At 41.7% G+C, this 14,205-nt stretch overlaps 1 protein-coding gene across 4 annotated transcripts in view; it reads left to right on the plus strand.

Annotated features, from left to right (window-relative positions):
- Positions 1-10,997, plus strand: part of LOC118774302 (protocadherin-19-like) — a 57,982-nt gene extending 46,985 nt beyond the window's left edge. For all 4 annotated transcript variants that reach the window (XM_036523552.1, XM_036523554.1, XM_036523553.1 and 1 more), the window contains exon 5: positions 9,281-10,997. In XM_036523552.1, the coding sequence (XP_036379445.1) occupies positions 9,281-9,843 (563 nt within the window). In that variant the 3' untranslated portion in view covers positions 9,844-10,997. The remainder of the gene's footprint in view (positions 1-9,280) is intronic.
- The last annotated feature ends 3,208 nt before the right edge of the window (positions 10,998-14,205 follow it).

Consider the following 14,205-nt stretch of genomic DNA (forward strand, 5'->3'; position numbering starts at 1 on the left):
TGGAAAGCGATTGCTGAGCCTTCAACTCTGATTTCAGCTCGTCAACTTTCCTAGCACGGATTGCGCTCTTTGGTGGGTAGCTGTCTTTGAATTTCTGGTGGTTGGTTGTGGTGCCACTCCAGATTTTCTCTTTTAGACAGTTCTTGTGTTTGGTGGCACAACATACATACACACCTGTCTTTCACCAAGGTAAAAAGAAATTCCTCTTCCCATTCTGGATGGAAATTATATGTTTTTGCCTTCTTTTGTGGAGCCTCCACTATGCTAGCTAACTGTTAGCTACCTCGCAGGCTATCACCAGTGAGTGCTGTATATTGACGTTTGCGACAGCTAATGTACCGGTACTCTTCTCTTATCTCATTGGTCACTTTAATGCAGCACCTGCTATGTATTTGTGTATTTATTTTTCTATTATTTTCGGGAGCTACAGGGAAAGTCTCAAAGATCTACCAGTCAATTGCTATTGATGAGTTGGCGACCATGGGGATAGAGGATAGAATCGACATGGAGAGATATACAGATGGAATACGTCTATCTTAGCAGCAATGTAAAGCAGAACATGGGACACTGGAGCCCAGGCTGACACAGAATGTATATGTTTGAATGACAAGACGCAGTGCTTTAATTATGTAACAGCCCTGCTTAAGCAGGAAAAAAAATCTTGTATAGTACAGTACATCTCTTCTCTCAAAGAAGAAATGCATTTTTAAAAGGATTTAAATTCAATATATATTTTTATGTTATTAGTAATCCCAGTCAATAAATTGACCACAGATATCAATTAATGAGATTTCCATCAATCCCAACACTGATTCCTGAACACTGAATCCCGTGTCTATTGCAAATATGTTAGAAATCATTTTGAACCTTGTTTCCATCAATCAAAGTTCCATCAACCAAAGTTATCACACATCTATGCAGTGAGAGAAGACAAGAATGAACATCTAACGTAAATGTAACAGGGCAATTTGGTCCTGCGATAGTTAATTTGATAAACTCACTACAAAAAATAAAGACCAACATCATCTTGTAATATTTCCTCCTTGCTGTTCCCTAATGCTGTTCCTTGGCTTGTTAACCCTTTTGCACGTAACTTCTTTTATGCTATGTAGCGTGCGTGTTACGTTATGGTTTGTCGTGTTTTCATTAGCGTTTTTAAGCTTCTCATAATTTTTACCACGGCATTTGCTATATTTTTTTAATGTAAAACTGTTGTTTCCTCAAAGCTAAAATTACAGGAGCTAGAATTTTACCAATCTTGTGTTCTAATCGCACCGGTGTTAGCATACGCGCTAAATGGCTAATCACACCAGTGTGATGGTACACGCGAAAGGGTTAACAGACTATATCAAATAGGTTGGGGGTCACATTTTGGCATTGTTTTACGCTCATCTTAAATTACAGTAGAAATCTGGGTGGAGCCACATTGGGACAAGTGAGCCCATCTCTAGTGTAGTGGATAGGAAAAGGGTGTTTATTTTTTCAGAGTTTGGAAAAGCACTCTCTCATGTTGTTTGGGGCCCAGATGTTGAAGCAAGAGGCATTGATTCGTTGAGCTCAGGTTACGGGGAGACATTCCCAAAGGTTTGTATCTGTCTCAGGCCGATGGGCACATGTGTATTCAAATTATTTCTGCAGGATAAAACAAAGAAAGTTTTCAAAAACAAAAACCTGAAAGGCTTTAGAACAACACAACAGTATCATCCGAAACAAACAGAAATTATAAACCAATAATAATTAGAATCTGCTGTTACTTAGATGAGAGAAAAATCAATCAATTCATCTATCTATCTATCTATCTATCTATCTATCTATCTATATTTCTATCTATCTATCTATCTATCTATCTATCTATCTATCTATCTGTCTATCTATCATCACACACCTTGAGAATTCTGTGAAAAAGAAGGTTGTTTATGTTGGTAGGTTGTTTATGTAGTTCATTTCTAAACATAAGAGGCTCAGAAAAAGAAAGATTATGAAAGTTGACATTAAATAGAATACATAACTTGTACTGGCCTCTTCCTGTTTCTCTTTGTTCGATGCTGGTTAAGAATAAACGATAATGTACATTAAAATGAAACATAATAAGTAAGAGTGCTGCCCAAGAAGCTAGAAAGGGGCTGTATGACTCTAGCAATGTATTCCTTGATTTCCCATGATATCAAGAAACACATTAATATCCTATGTGCACCTCAACACCCCCTCCCCCTAGGCTGAAGCTTGACTCTTTCCCTCGCGGGCACAGTTTATGGTCTAGTTTGTCCCTCTTGCTCCTCATAGACTCTGGGGATTAGCAGCAAATTAGCTAGATAGCTCAGTCAAGCTTAAACACAGATCACATTTGTTAGTGTATCCTAAGATTTCCTCAACAATGAATCGCTCTGACGAAGCACATCCAATTCAGCACATGCAAATGGGTGAATATGTGTGTGTGTGTGTGTGTGTGCTGACTGTGTGTGACAGCTGGGTTTTAGCGTAACCCAGATTGTTTGCCCATGTGTACTGTACGTGCATGTGTGGTCCAGTGTTTCTTCGTGTTATTGTGCATTCACATTATGTGTGCATTTGTGTGTGCCTGCGTTTGTATGGGTGTATGTGTGTGCACGTTATGTGTATATTTCTGTGTGTGTGTGTGTCTTGCTCTCTTACTGCGTATGTGTATGTGTATGTGTGTGTGTCCTTCGCTCAGAGCAGAGAGTGGGCAGCGGGTCAGGTTATTGTTGGATCTATCTCTCTCGGATGCTGGGTGGGCGTGGGGGAAAAGGATACCTCACTCTGCCAGCTCCCTCTGTTTTCTTCCATGTTTAATGAGAGCGTCTGGGATTTCCAAGACCCAGGAAAGGAAGAATAAATCACGAGTCTCCAGGGCTCTGTGAGCTTGGCCTGACCTGCACAGCAAACACTGCCAAGTCGGCTCTCCGCAATCGAAGCGGCTCCCTCGATTTCAGTGTCCATCTGCACTATCTTGCCATCGCCCTCTCCAGGAAAAGCTCTTCCCTGCACTCAGCTCAGCTTCTCCCTGCATCGCTGCGATGCATCAATGTCATTCGTCCCACCGCCTGCGAGAGATTCAGGACTGGATGCACGTCCCTCATGCTTCTGCATGCTAATTGCCCGATCGCGCTACACGCTAGAGCAGCCTTGAATGGGGGGGCCCAAAATTATTTTTTAATCTTTTTTTCTTTAAGTCAGTTACTTTACTTTGATCGATCTCTCTTACTGCCTGTACCATAATATGGACCCTGCCTCTGAAAAAAGCCAGGAACATTTTCATGATTTTCTAGTTGTAGTAAAAGGTTATTTTAAGCGACTGTAAGCCTTAACAATGGATGGGCGTTTTACACCTGATTAGAAGGCATTTACAGCTGATTGACTATATGGGGTGATGTCTTATCCCAATGAATACCCATTTTAATTAAAAGATAGATCTAAAACTAGCTTCCTCTATGACCCTCCAGGAATAAAGTTGCTTCATCCTGGTCTTAGCTGTTAGACAGATAGATAAGCTCAGTATTATCTTTGCTTAGTAATCTGCTCTGAGGCTGGCAGCTATCCTAATGATGGTAAAAAACCAAGATCTGATCCACAGTCAACAGCTGCCTAGCCAGTTACCGACTGCAGCACTTTCGGCTCTCGAAAATTCACCTTCATCATTGTGACAACACGCGACGCTCATTACCAGCACATCAAGAAGGCCACTGGATTGTACTTTTTCTACGTGGACCAAAATGATGACAGTGTGATTTATGACATACCGTCACAAATGCGTTTGTGCATCGCGGTTGTAACAGCCATTAGGCGGATGCTGTTTGCACCAGTCTGAAAGCGCCTGTGTCGTTTGTCAGCACCCATCTGGGAATTCATTTCTTAAAAAGGGGCTCACTGTTTTTTGGTTGTAGGGTGAAGGTCCACTAAATTCAGCATGGTTTACTGTCTGGTATTAACTAAGGCAGTAATTGTTGGGAAACAGTACCGCAGAGTTTACCACAGATATCAGTTAATTTGTCAGGTTGTGATGCAATGTGAAACGTGGTCACATGGCTTCATGTAGGCAACAGGCTTTCAGACATATTTACTACCACCCAAGCTTTCTCGCCGTGAATCACTTCCTGACAAACTGACTGGCTACAAAATGGAAGCCGTCTGCTCGCGAGCACATGGCTTCCTGGTTACAGTAATTTCCTCAGCAATTAATGTCTGCAAGGGCCTGTATGCCATGCCAAAAGTTAAACAAAAACAAAGAAATGTGGAAGATGGTTTCAGGTAAAAAAAGAGGGAGAGAGAGAGGGAGAGGAGACACTGGAGGCGTGGGGCGAGGGTAGTGGGTGGGCAGACACATCAGAGGGAATTGATTGCCTCAGTGTGGCAGTGCTGCGGTGCCCCTCCGCTGTTTGTAAAAACAAGACCATCACACTCCATCTTGTGGCCCTTGAGGAGTCCAGGCTCCAGGCTGATTAATGGGAGTTGGGGGGGCGGCATGCCAGGTTGGGATGACAGCATCTCCAGTACTGGCTCTGTGGCTCATAGCTGCCCAAAACATAGCTGTGGTTCCCGTGCGGCAACGAGCGTAGGGGGGTTGGGGGGGGGGGGGGGCACGCATGGGCTTCTGTCTGGGGAAGGAAGGATCTCTTATTTCCTCACCTGGAGCCGTTTCCGTTCAGAAACGCCTACCAGGAACTGCGAAGAGGAGCGGTTTTATGAGGACAATTGGGTTTGTTTGAGGGCAGCTTTGATCTAACCCTAATAACAGCATAGGACACGGCTGGCAGAATGCAAATAGATACTTGAAGCCACCAGAAAACAATCCAGCCACCTCGTTGCAAGATGCACCTCAGCGATGGGTATAAGTGATGTGTCGGAAGCTTTGCATCAAAACGCGTGAGAAACTCAGGGAAATTTAATGCTCTGAATCAGATTGCTGGCGTCACTGCATTGTCACTGGGATTTACAGGGGACGCCCTCACCTCCACCCTCATAAACATGAAATGATTGCAGTGGAATCATTAGACACCTGGATGTGGCAGTCGTCAAACAGACAACTGGAAGAGACTTAGACATGCTACCTGCCCTCTTAATTCCGGAGACAATTGTAGATTTTTTCTCCTTCATAAACTGCCACAGCATGCAGTCTTTTATCAACTGAATGCACAGTCAGGGAAGTAAACCAACGACAAGCAAACAACAACAAAGAAAATGCTTGCTCTAAGTAAACCCTATAGATGTTGAGTAAATATGCATTTTTTAGATCACCCCTCAAAGCTGAATTACTTTCTCTCTCTCTCGTCCTCTCTCTTTTAGGTTTCAGTCAGTCTTTTGAAGTGAGCAATGAACAGCCAAAATTTCAAAACAGCCCATGAGCAGGACTTGCATAGTTTTGTGAATAATTCTGAAATAAATAATATTTGATATGGAAATGTCTAGCATCTTGTCTATACTGTATATGATACTACATTTATGTAAATTCATTATCATGAAAGAAAGGAACTATTTAGCAAGAGATTGTATTATTATTATTATTATTATTAGTTGTAGTAGTAGTAGAAGTTGTAATAATAAGTTTAGTAACAGCAATGTGATTCTTAAGTAGCGGTTGAATAGACTGATTGTGTGTAAAAGAACATAATGTTTGTCCTGGAAAACAGCTGATGAACCTTCATTGTGACATGCCATTTAAACTGTTGCTCTTGGTTTCTGTTGAAGTGCTTGCAAATTTTTGTTTGCTTGTAGGTTGAAAATGACCGGATTTTGCTGTTCTAAGCATTGCTTCCCCCTTGGCAGCAACACGTTTCTCAGTGTAACACAGTACATTGTGTGTTCCTAGAGTACAGTCCAGGGAGACCTTGAGTGTGTTTCTTCAGCAGTGTGTTGTGTCTGGCTCTGTCTTTTCAGTCTGAGCCTCCTCTGTAGGTCCTGGTGCCCTCCTACCCCCTGTCCTTGCAGGACTACAGAGATATACAGGAATATTAATGATTTATTCATATCTTTTTTTTTTAGAAAGCATGTCTGTTTTCCAGGGATAACAAGGCCAAAAAACAATGGCTGCCAAAGAGACCAGAAAGTCTGGCAGAGGCTCAGTGGATTTTGGAATGTGTCTCCTAAAATAAACAATCCTCCCTGTTGTTTTCAGGGACTCTTTCCCATCTCCTCTGCTAATACGCTTTATTTGCTGTGTTAACAACAAAAACCGTTAAACACTTACCACAGAGGAATTGCCAAAGATGGCATGCGTCCGCAAAACAAGGCTTTGTGGACATCAGTGATAGTGACAGGGATAGCGTGCTCGTGCAACAGTGACCAGAAGAACTGGCACCTTACCTCCATAAAAGGATTAAAGCTGATTACATTTGTTTTGATAATATGCTTGACTTTTGGTCACTGGAGTAAAATGACAAAGTTTGGGGGATGAAAAAGCAGGAGGGCCTTTTGCCATAATTTTGAAATGATGTCATGCCAGGTAACTAGAAGCATTGAGTGTGTTTTAGGCCATCGGGAGGTTTAGAATTATGGATCTGAAGCAGTGATATTATGATTTGCCAACACGTAGTAGATCTGGTTGTACATATTTAGAGTGTTCCTGGATTCATACTGACTAATTTGAAATCAAACTCTGTTTAAAGCACAGAAATTCATATGCCTCATGTGCAGAGGGACTTGGATCCTTATACTTCCTTTCCATGTAGTTTTATTTGCATGTAAGACTGGAAGGGTGAACAAGGAAACATTTAATTTGAGTTTTCTGCTTCTCAGTGGACCTGAGATTGAAATTGCCCATTTAAATCCTGTGAGGGACAATGTTTTCTAAAATGCAATTAATGACTGCTCAATATTCTTTTCACTACATACGAATATATACAAATCATTGATACAAATCAGCCTTGTACGCTCCCTGGAACCAGCTGAGGCAAGACTCACTGTGTGCTAGTTTACTTTTTTCAGAGTGATGTCATCCATTACTCCTGACTCTCTGCCCCAGGAGAGCTATGATGATAGTTTTCAATAAAGCCTACAACACAACTTTCAGGAGTTCACATCCTCAGATATTCTTCCCAGTGTAACAAGTGGTGTTTGAAGGTACATGTTTTCACAAATTGAGTATTATGCCTCCTCAGACTAGGTGAGATTTAATTTTGATAGGTTTTCATTTTGAAGGCTCGTATTGAGAAGTGCAGCCGGATGCTGATAAATCCATCTTCCCTGAAATCCCGCGCATCTTAATTTGACTGAAGAATTCTTCAAGGGAACTGTTTTGATTGCAGGTGTGCTAGCCGGGGTGTGTGTTTGTGTGTGTGTGCGGGTGTGTGTTTGTGTGTGTGTGTGTGTGTGTGTCTCCATGCTCCTGGGTGATGTAAAGGCTTACCCATGTTACCATGGTGATATAACTGACAACCGGTGATGAAAAGTACTTCTGAGACTTCTATTTGTTCCTGGGGCCTTGTAATTACACAGTAAATTTGGGCCATTTACCGCAGTAGTTTCAGAGGCTTTTATTTTACTTTATTTTATTTCCCAGAATGTTATTCCAGAGGGATAAACAAACTGGGCTTCCTCCATTACCACCGACACCTTTCTTAAAGACTAACTCACTGCATGGGACAAACTTTTAAAATAGTATTGACAAAAGAAACCGGAGCCAAGGATCACTCGGCCTAAGCACCGCCACTGTTTGTCCCACAGGTCCTCATGGTCTGACCTCACATCTGTCTCCCCCCTCCCCACAATGAAATATGCCATGGGTGGGTGAGGACAGCCTTCCAGCCTGCAGCCTCATCGGTTGTACTCATCGGATGGGTTTGAGCAGTGCTTGCAGATATGCCCTCAGTCTGTAAATATCAGTCCAAGGGCAGGGGCAATCATGTCTGGCTGAGCTTGTAAAGGGTAATAAATACATAAATAAATAAATAAATAAATAAATAAATAAATAAGCAACATTAATGGGGTGATCTGTCAAACCAAGATTACCAGTCGTACATGTGTGCTGGGGGTCAATGACACTCTTCCCTCAAGCCATTCCTGTCACGTTTATTGTCTCGGGTCCAGGCCCTCAGTTCTTCTGGCAATATATGGGGCGTAGAGGATGTGCCCGCACACAGCTTTCTGTTTCCTTATCTAGTGCACAGAGGGAGGGAGGGAGGTAGACTGCAGGTCAGGACCGCTTGCACAGCCCCACATGTACCTTCCTGAGTCAGATGTTTGCTAATTCACTTTTTTCGAACAATGCCATTTCGGTTCTGAGGAGGGGGAGCGGCCATGCGTTTGCACTGTCGTGCGGCATGTGTCACAGTTAATAAATAAATCCGTGTTCCCTCTCTTTGTGATTGTCTCTGACTCGGTTAGGAGCGCACTGTAGACACAGCTGTGCAGAAACATATCAGCATCTCTCCTGTCCTTGTTGTTTAGAGGTTATCTGTCCAGATGGCCAGAAATGAAATATTTATGGAATCAAAAGGCTCTTTGAAAAAGTTGTTCTGGCAAGAGTGTCAAAAGAGAACGGCGAGAAGGAGGAAATGTAGGCCTTTTAAGTACTAGCAGAGGGGAATAAGTTGACAGCTCCTCAGCTTGAGTGAGAGCGTTTTATGTCGTTATAATGATGTGAAAATCGGTTTGAAAGTTCTTCCCTGTGTCACAACAAAAAAAAGGACGGCTACATGTAACAAAACATATTCAGACAAATTTTGTTTTCACAACAACATTAAACATCATTACATATTTATGACTGCCAAACAGCAGAAGGTGAACCAGGCAGTGATCCTTGTGCTTTTCTTGTGTCTTTCACAGTGAAATATCCGATGGCGCTCTTTAAGCCCTGTCTCTCATTGTGCATCAGTGCAAAAACCCCAATTATGTCTAAGCTAGAAATGGCCTTTTGATTTCACAGTACTCCCTTTAATTGCTGTATTTACAGAGTCTCAGGCTTCGGTTGTTTTTTTTTTTTAACCTGGATTTCTGTCATATTTAAGCAGGCATAGTCGATGGCAGAATGTTTTGTGTTGAGACAGGAGCTTTACACATTAAAGAAAGAAAGCAAATTGCTTCAAAAGAAAGAAAACAGGCCTGTTCGGTTTGCTTCAGACAAGCCTCTTACAGATTTCTGTCATGCTTTGACTGCAACATGAATGGTACAGAGAAAGTGCAGTTAGACTCACGAGAGAAAATCGGCTAATTAGTTGAGATGGCAGTAATGGGCGGCCTTTACAGACTGTTGTGCTGTTTAAGTCTCTGAGGCGGGCTCTCAGGGTGTTTAACCATAGCTCTCCCCTCTGTCTCCTTTCCTGTCTAGATTCTGGCGAGACCTTCCACTGCCAGGAGGAGTGCCGCATCCTGGGCCACTCCGACCGCTGCTGGATGCCCCGCGTGCCTATGCCAGCCCGCGCCAAGTCCCCGGAGCACGGACGCAATGTCATCGCCCTGCCCATCGAGACGTCGGCCGCCGACGTGCCGCGCTACGACGACTGCGCCGGCACCACCAAAAGGACTTTCGCCACCTTCGGGAAGGACGGGCCCGAGGAGGCGGAGCGGAACGAGGCCAAGGGCCGGAGGACAGCCGAGCCGCCGGCGTGCAGCCCCAAGGCCAACGGGGCGGTGCGCGAAGCGGGCAACGGGCGTGAGGCGGTGAGCCCCGTCAAGTCGCCCGTGCACCTAAAGAGCCCCCTTGCCAAGCCCCCCTTGGCCTATGGAACCCTGAAGCGGCGGGACGTGGAGAGGATCGCCAAGCACACCCTGCTGAGGCAGCCGGAGGGGAAGGACAGTGAGCCCACCTCCCGGGAAGTCAACCAGGCTCTACACGACTGCCCAGGCAAGGAGTCCCCTGGAACCAGGCGCCTGAAGGACATCGTGCTCTAAGGTGTGGCAGGAGGAGAGGAGGGCTGCCCCCGGTCAGTCAGAGTTGGAAAACGATGGGCGTGTGTCTGAAGGACTGTATTTTTTTTTTGCACGCAACATGCGAGGGCATGAGAGAGAGCAGGGGAGAAAGAAAAACATATCTACAGAATTGCGTGTATGAGGAAAGTTTTTTTATCAGGAGATGCAAAGAAGAAATTTTCTTAGCTTGACGCGCGTGGAGGGGAGGGTGGGGGGGGCAATGGTTCGTCATCATGTGACTTGTATGTTTCTCGTTCACCCACCCAGCTGAGAGGACAGCAGTGTCACCGGTTACTGTGTAACGTGCCAACCCTCTGGAATCATTTTTTTTTTTTTTTGTAGATGAACTGCAGTAGGTGACTGAATATGTTGGAGCCACAATGGATATAATCAGAGTCATGCCTTTTTATTTTTGTATTGTTTTCCTTGGTATTGCCTTCTTGGTTTGCGGTTCATTGCAGGTGCCGGATTACTCTCCAGTTTCCTTCAAATGGGCTCTTTTGTGAAACCGCTGCATAGTGGACAGCTGTACAGACATTCCCTTGGTTCAAATGTGATGTTTTGCTGTGTATGCCACTTAAAAAAAAGAAGGGAAAACTTTTTTTTGCTGCCATTTTGTTTTTCAATTTGTCTGGGTGTCCCCCCCCCATGTTTCCTTGAATATATAGCATTCCATAATTATGAGATCTTGACAGGATTCATTTTTTTTTCCCACCAGCCAATGGTGAAACCAATGAACACTGGGCATCAACACATGTACTCAAGACAGCAAGTGACAAAGTGGTTTTTCAAACAGAACAGAATTTTTCTACAAGACTTGGATCCTGCTTTCAAATCTCCCGCGCCTATTCTTGATTGTAGCTTATGGGGCACGTTTTACAATAACTGCGCTCTGGTGTTCTTTCTTTTGAAATTCTGACTGTGGGGCTAGGATGTAGAAGGGACAGTCACTCACATGTCTTGCTGTTTGAAACTCTGTGAAGGGTTTATAATTATGATTTTTTAAATAACCTGTTGTTATGTGACAATCCCTTTAATGTTTCCTTTCAAAAGAAAAATAAAACATACATATTTGTGTTCAACTGAAGCTAAAGTAGCATTTGTTACACAAACACATAAAAGGAAAAAAAAACATATATGCCAAAATCTATTTTATACATAATTTAAAATGTGTTATGAGAAAATGTAATGCTGTCTGGTTAATTTGTCAGTAAGTTATACTTGAAAGTAACAGATTTTTTTTTCTTTGATTCGTCATTCTTTTTTGAAATGATCATGATTTCCATTTTCATATTGAACTTGGACTTTTGTTTACTATGTTACCCCTGGCAACTGTTGACTTGCAGTCTATCTTGTTGTAAAAGAGTTTCTTATTGGTCAGTTCTTGTGCCATCAAGTTTCTGTGAGCTGTGTGGGCAAATAGAAAAATAAGAAAAAAAATCAGCACCAACAGTAGTGTCAGTTAAATGAGCTTAGAGTGAGATCAGAAGAAACCAAAAAATGCAAACAAAAAAATAAACAAATAATGACCATGATATCAGAGGTGATTGTTTAGTCTTAATATTTAAGTAGAGAAAAAAGTTTAAGTCAGCTTTGTAAGCTGGTGAGATTATTCCATACAAGTCTGTGAAATCTGTTTGTGCTAGGTTGATCTTCAGTTAAGCATTGTGATGTAAATAAATTGCTCTAAATGCTATTGCTGGAAGAGTCAGACTCGTTCCAGAAGAGCCATTATTAACATGAATCATTCTACAGAAAAGGGTTTTGTTGTAATAATTAGGATCTCAAGATTGCATCCAAGTGAATGTGATCTTAGATCAATAGCTTTGCTGTCATAGCCTTACTTGGTAATTATTTCAAACCACTTTTAAATGTTGAGTCCATCATGACTTGGTAGGTAAAATTGCAGAAACACCAAAGCAGATTTTTCAGAATCTTGTGTGGAAGCGGACTGGCTTAAATCAGAAAGATGTTTTAAAGAGTCATATTATAAACCAGTACCTGACTGTGGGATATGGTTGCTTTGCAGTGTAACATATCAACAAAAAAGGACAATGCATCCAATGAAACCTAACTTGAATGTTTGCAGGTCTCACCAACGACTTCTGGTAATCTGAAAATCTGAACAATCACTGAATGTATACAGCAGCTTATTATTAAACTAAATGTTCTCCACTTCTTCTTTCTTGCCTTCCTGTGTCTGTTGTTGTTGGTTATCCTGAACTTATAATATAGAGCCTTTCCAGTTAGTATTCAGTGGGATGCAGTAACATGTATTTGTGAATATGAAAAATGCGAGACCCTTCTAAAGTATGGCATATTGCAGTGATTCATTAAAAAAGGAACTCCTGCAAAAAAATAAATAAATAAATAATAATAATAATAATGAAATGAATGGAAATCAAAAGAGCAATCTGCATGTTCTGCAAACATTCAGAACCAGTACATTGAGGACTATGATATCTGTAATGATAAAATGGATTGGAACATCAGCAAGCTGTTAATATTCAAGGCAGGGTCTAGAGCCTCTCTCCCATTATAAATGTTCTATGACATCATTTTTAGATCTCCCAGTAAATTAATTCTGAGAATTAAATGAAAACTCTGCCCATCAGAAGACTGCTGTCTATATACTTTAAGCTGTCAAAAGAGAAAAAAAGCCCACAGGGAGATCTCTCCAGCCAGACAGAGTGCATTTGAAATGTTTGTAGCTTTATAATTCACAGGAGTGTGGCACACACACTGTTTGACTGTAATGAAAAATCACTGGGCTCTTTGGCTCTAAAATTTGATGCAATAGACTGAGCATAAAAAAGAGAGGAATACCTTTCACAAAAATCTGTGTGACAAGGACTGTTGTTGCCATTGGCATTACAAATGCAGCAGTGAAGATGTATTATGACCTGTGTGCCAATTCTTTTGTTTAATTTGAATTTTATTCACTCTGTATTTTAACATGTTCTGTATTTTGAATCAGTTCTGATGGAATGAAAAGTCGTCATTAGAAATAGCACCATTACAGTTACCCTGTGGCACTTGAAACTGAATTGATTAAAGTGGTTGAGGCACATATTTACGGATGGAAATTTTGAAATTATAAGTGCCTAGAAAGAGGATGGCTGCTGTACTCATTTCAGTTCGACTCTGGGCAATAAAGGCTCTATTTTGCATTTTAAGGGCCGTGATTGTGAAGTGCATCTGTAGCTGGACAGGGGGAAGTTTCTTAAACAGAGAGGAAGAGATTCTTATACAGCAAAGAGCCCTATAAGTGCTTAGATGTTTTGGCAGTGCTTGTTCGCTCAATACCCCCGAGTCCTCCCCAGAGTCAGAGCCAGTGGAGTGCGCTACACTAATGGGAAAATATGGGTCTCTGAGGAAACGCATTGGAGCCATCATTTCAGGAAAAAAAAAGAAAACCCATAAGCAGCTGCCACACAGCTGCCCTTTCTGATAAGCAGAAGGGACCTTTTTTCATTTTGAAATTAATTTTTCAGTGCTTACGCCTTCTGGTTGAAGAAACATGAAAGTTTGTCTCATCCCTCACAGACACACATATACACACACACACACATACACACACACACACACACACACACGCTATACCAGTCTATTAAGAGGATCTTGTTTCTTCGAGCCAGGGATCCACATGCAATCTATAGTATGTCTATAGTATGTATGTCAGTAGTATGACATTGGGAAGGTGTGTTATTTAACTCAAACAGCATTTGTCCCACAGGTCCCACAATCCCAGTTCTAACATGTGAGCTTTAAAGAGGTGTAAAGCCCTGTTTCTATTTTTAGAAATACAAAAACAAATGCAAAAGAACGTTCCCCTTTGTCATTGCAAAACAATACTTTTTTGTTTGCTGTGGCTGAGACTCAGTAGTAAAAGCTCAGCTCTGAACATGCAGTTATAACATCTATGATCTAATCTATAATGCCAAACATCTATTGCATATCTATATCATATAATATATTACAGTTTGCTTCAAATGTCTCCTGGACATCCTCTCCATTACTGATTTTAATACAATTTTGGAAACTATAAACTAAAACTAAAACAATAATTATAAATCTTAGGATCAATCATATTACGTTTATGTGTGAGACAAATATATGCCAGAAATCTGACAAGGAAGACACGCTAGATGTTAAGTATTAAATAATCTTTATCACCTATATCAGGCTAGATTTTGCCAAACCAGGGTCAACCATAGTTTAAGAACAGAGACAATACAACTCTACAGCAAATTTTAATGATCAGAAATGAATTGAATGTGGCATAAGAAGTCCTAAGAGCTCATGAATCATTACAAGAGAGCTGTCACCAATAAAGCACAAAGT

This window comes from Megalops cyprinoides, chromosome 3 (genome assembly GCF_013368585.1).
Source record: "Megalops cyprinoides isolate fMegCyp1 chromosome 3, fMegCyp1.pri, whole genome shotgun sequence".
In the NCBI taxonomy this organism is placed as follows: Eukaryota; Metazoa; Chordata; class Actinopteri; order Elopiformes; family Megalopidae; genus Megalops; species Megalops cyprinoides.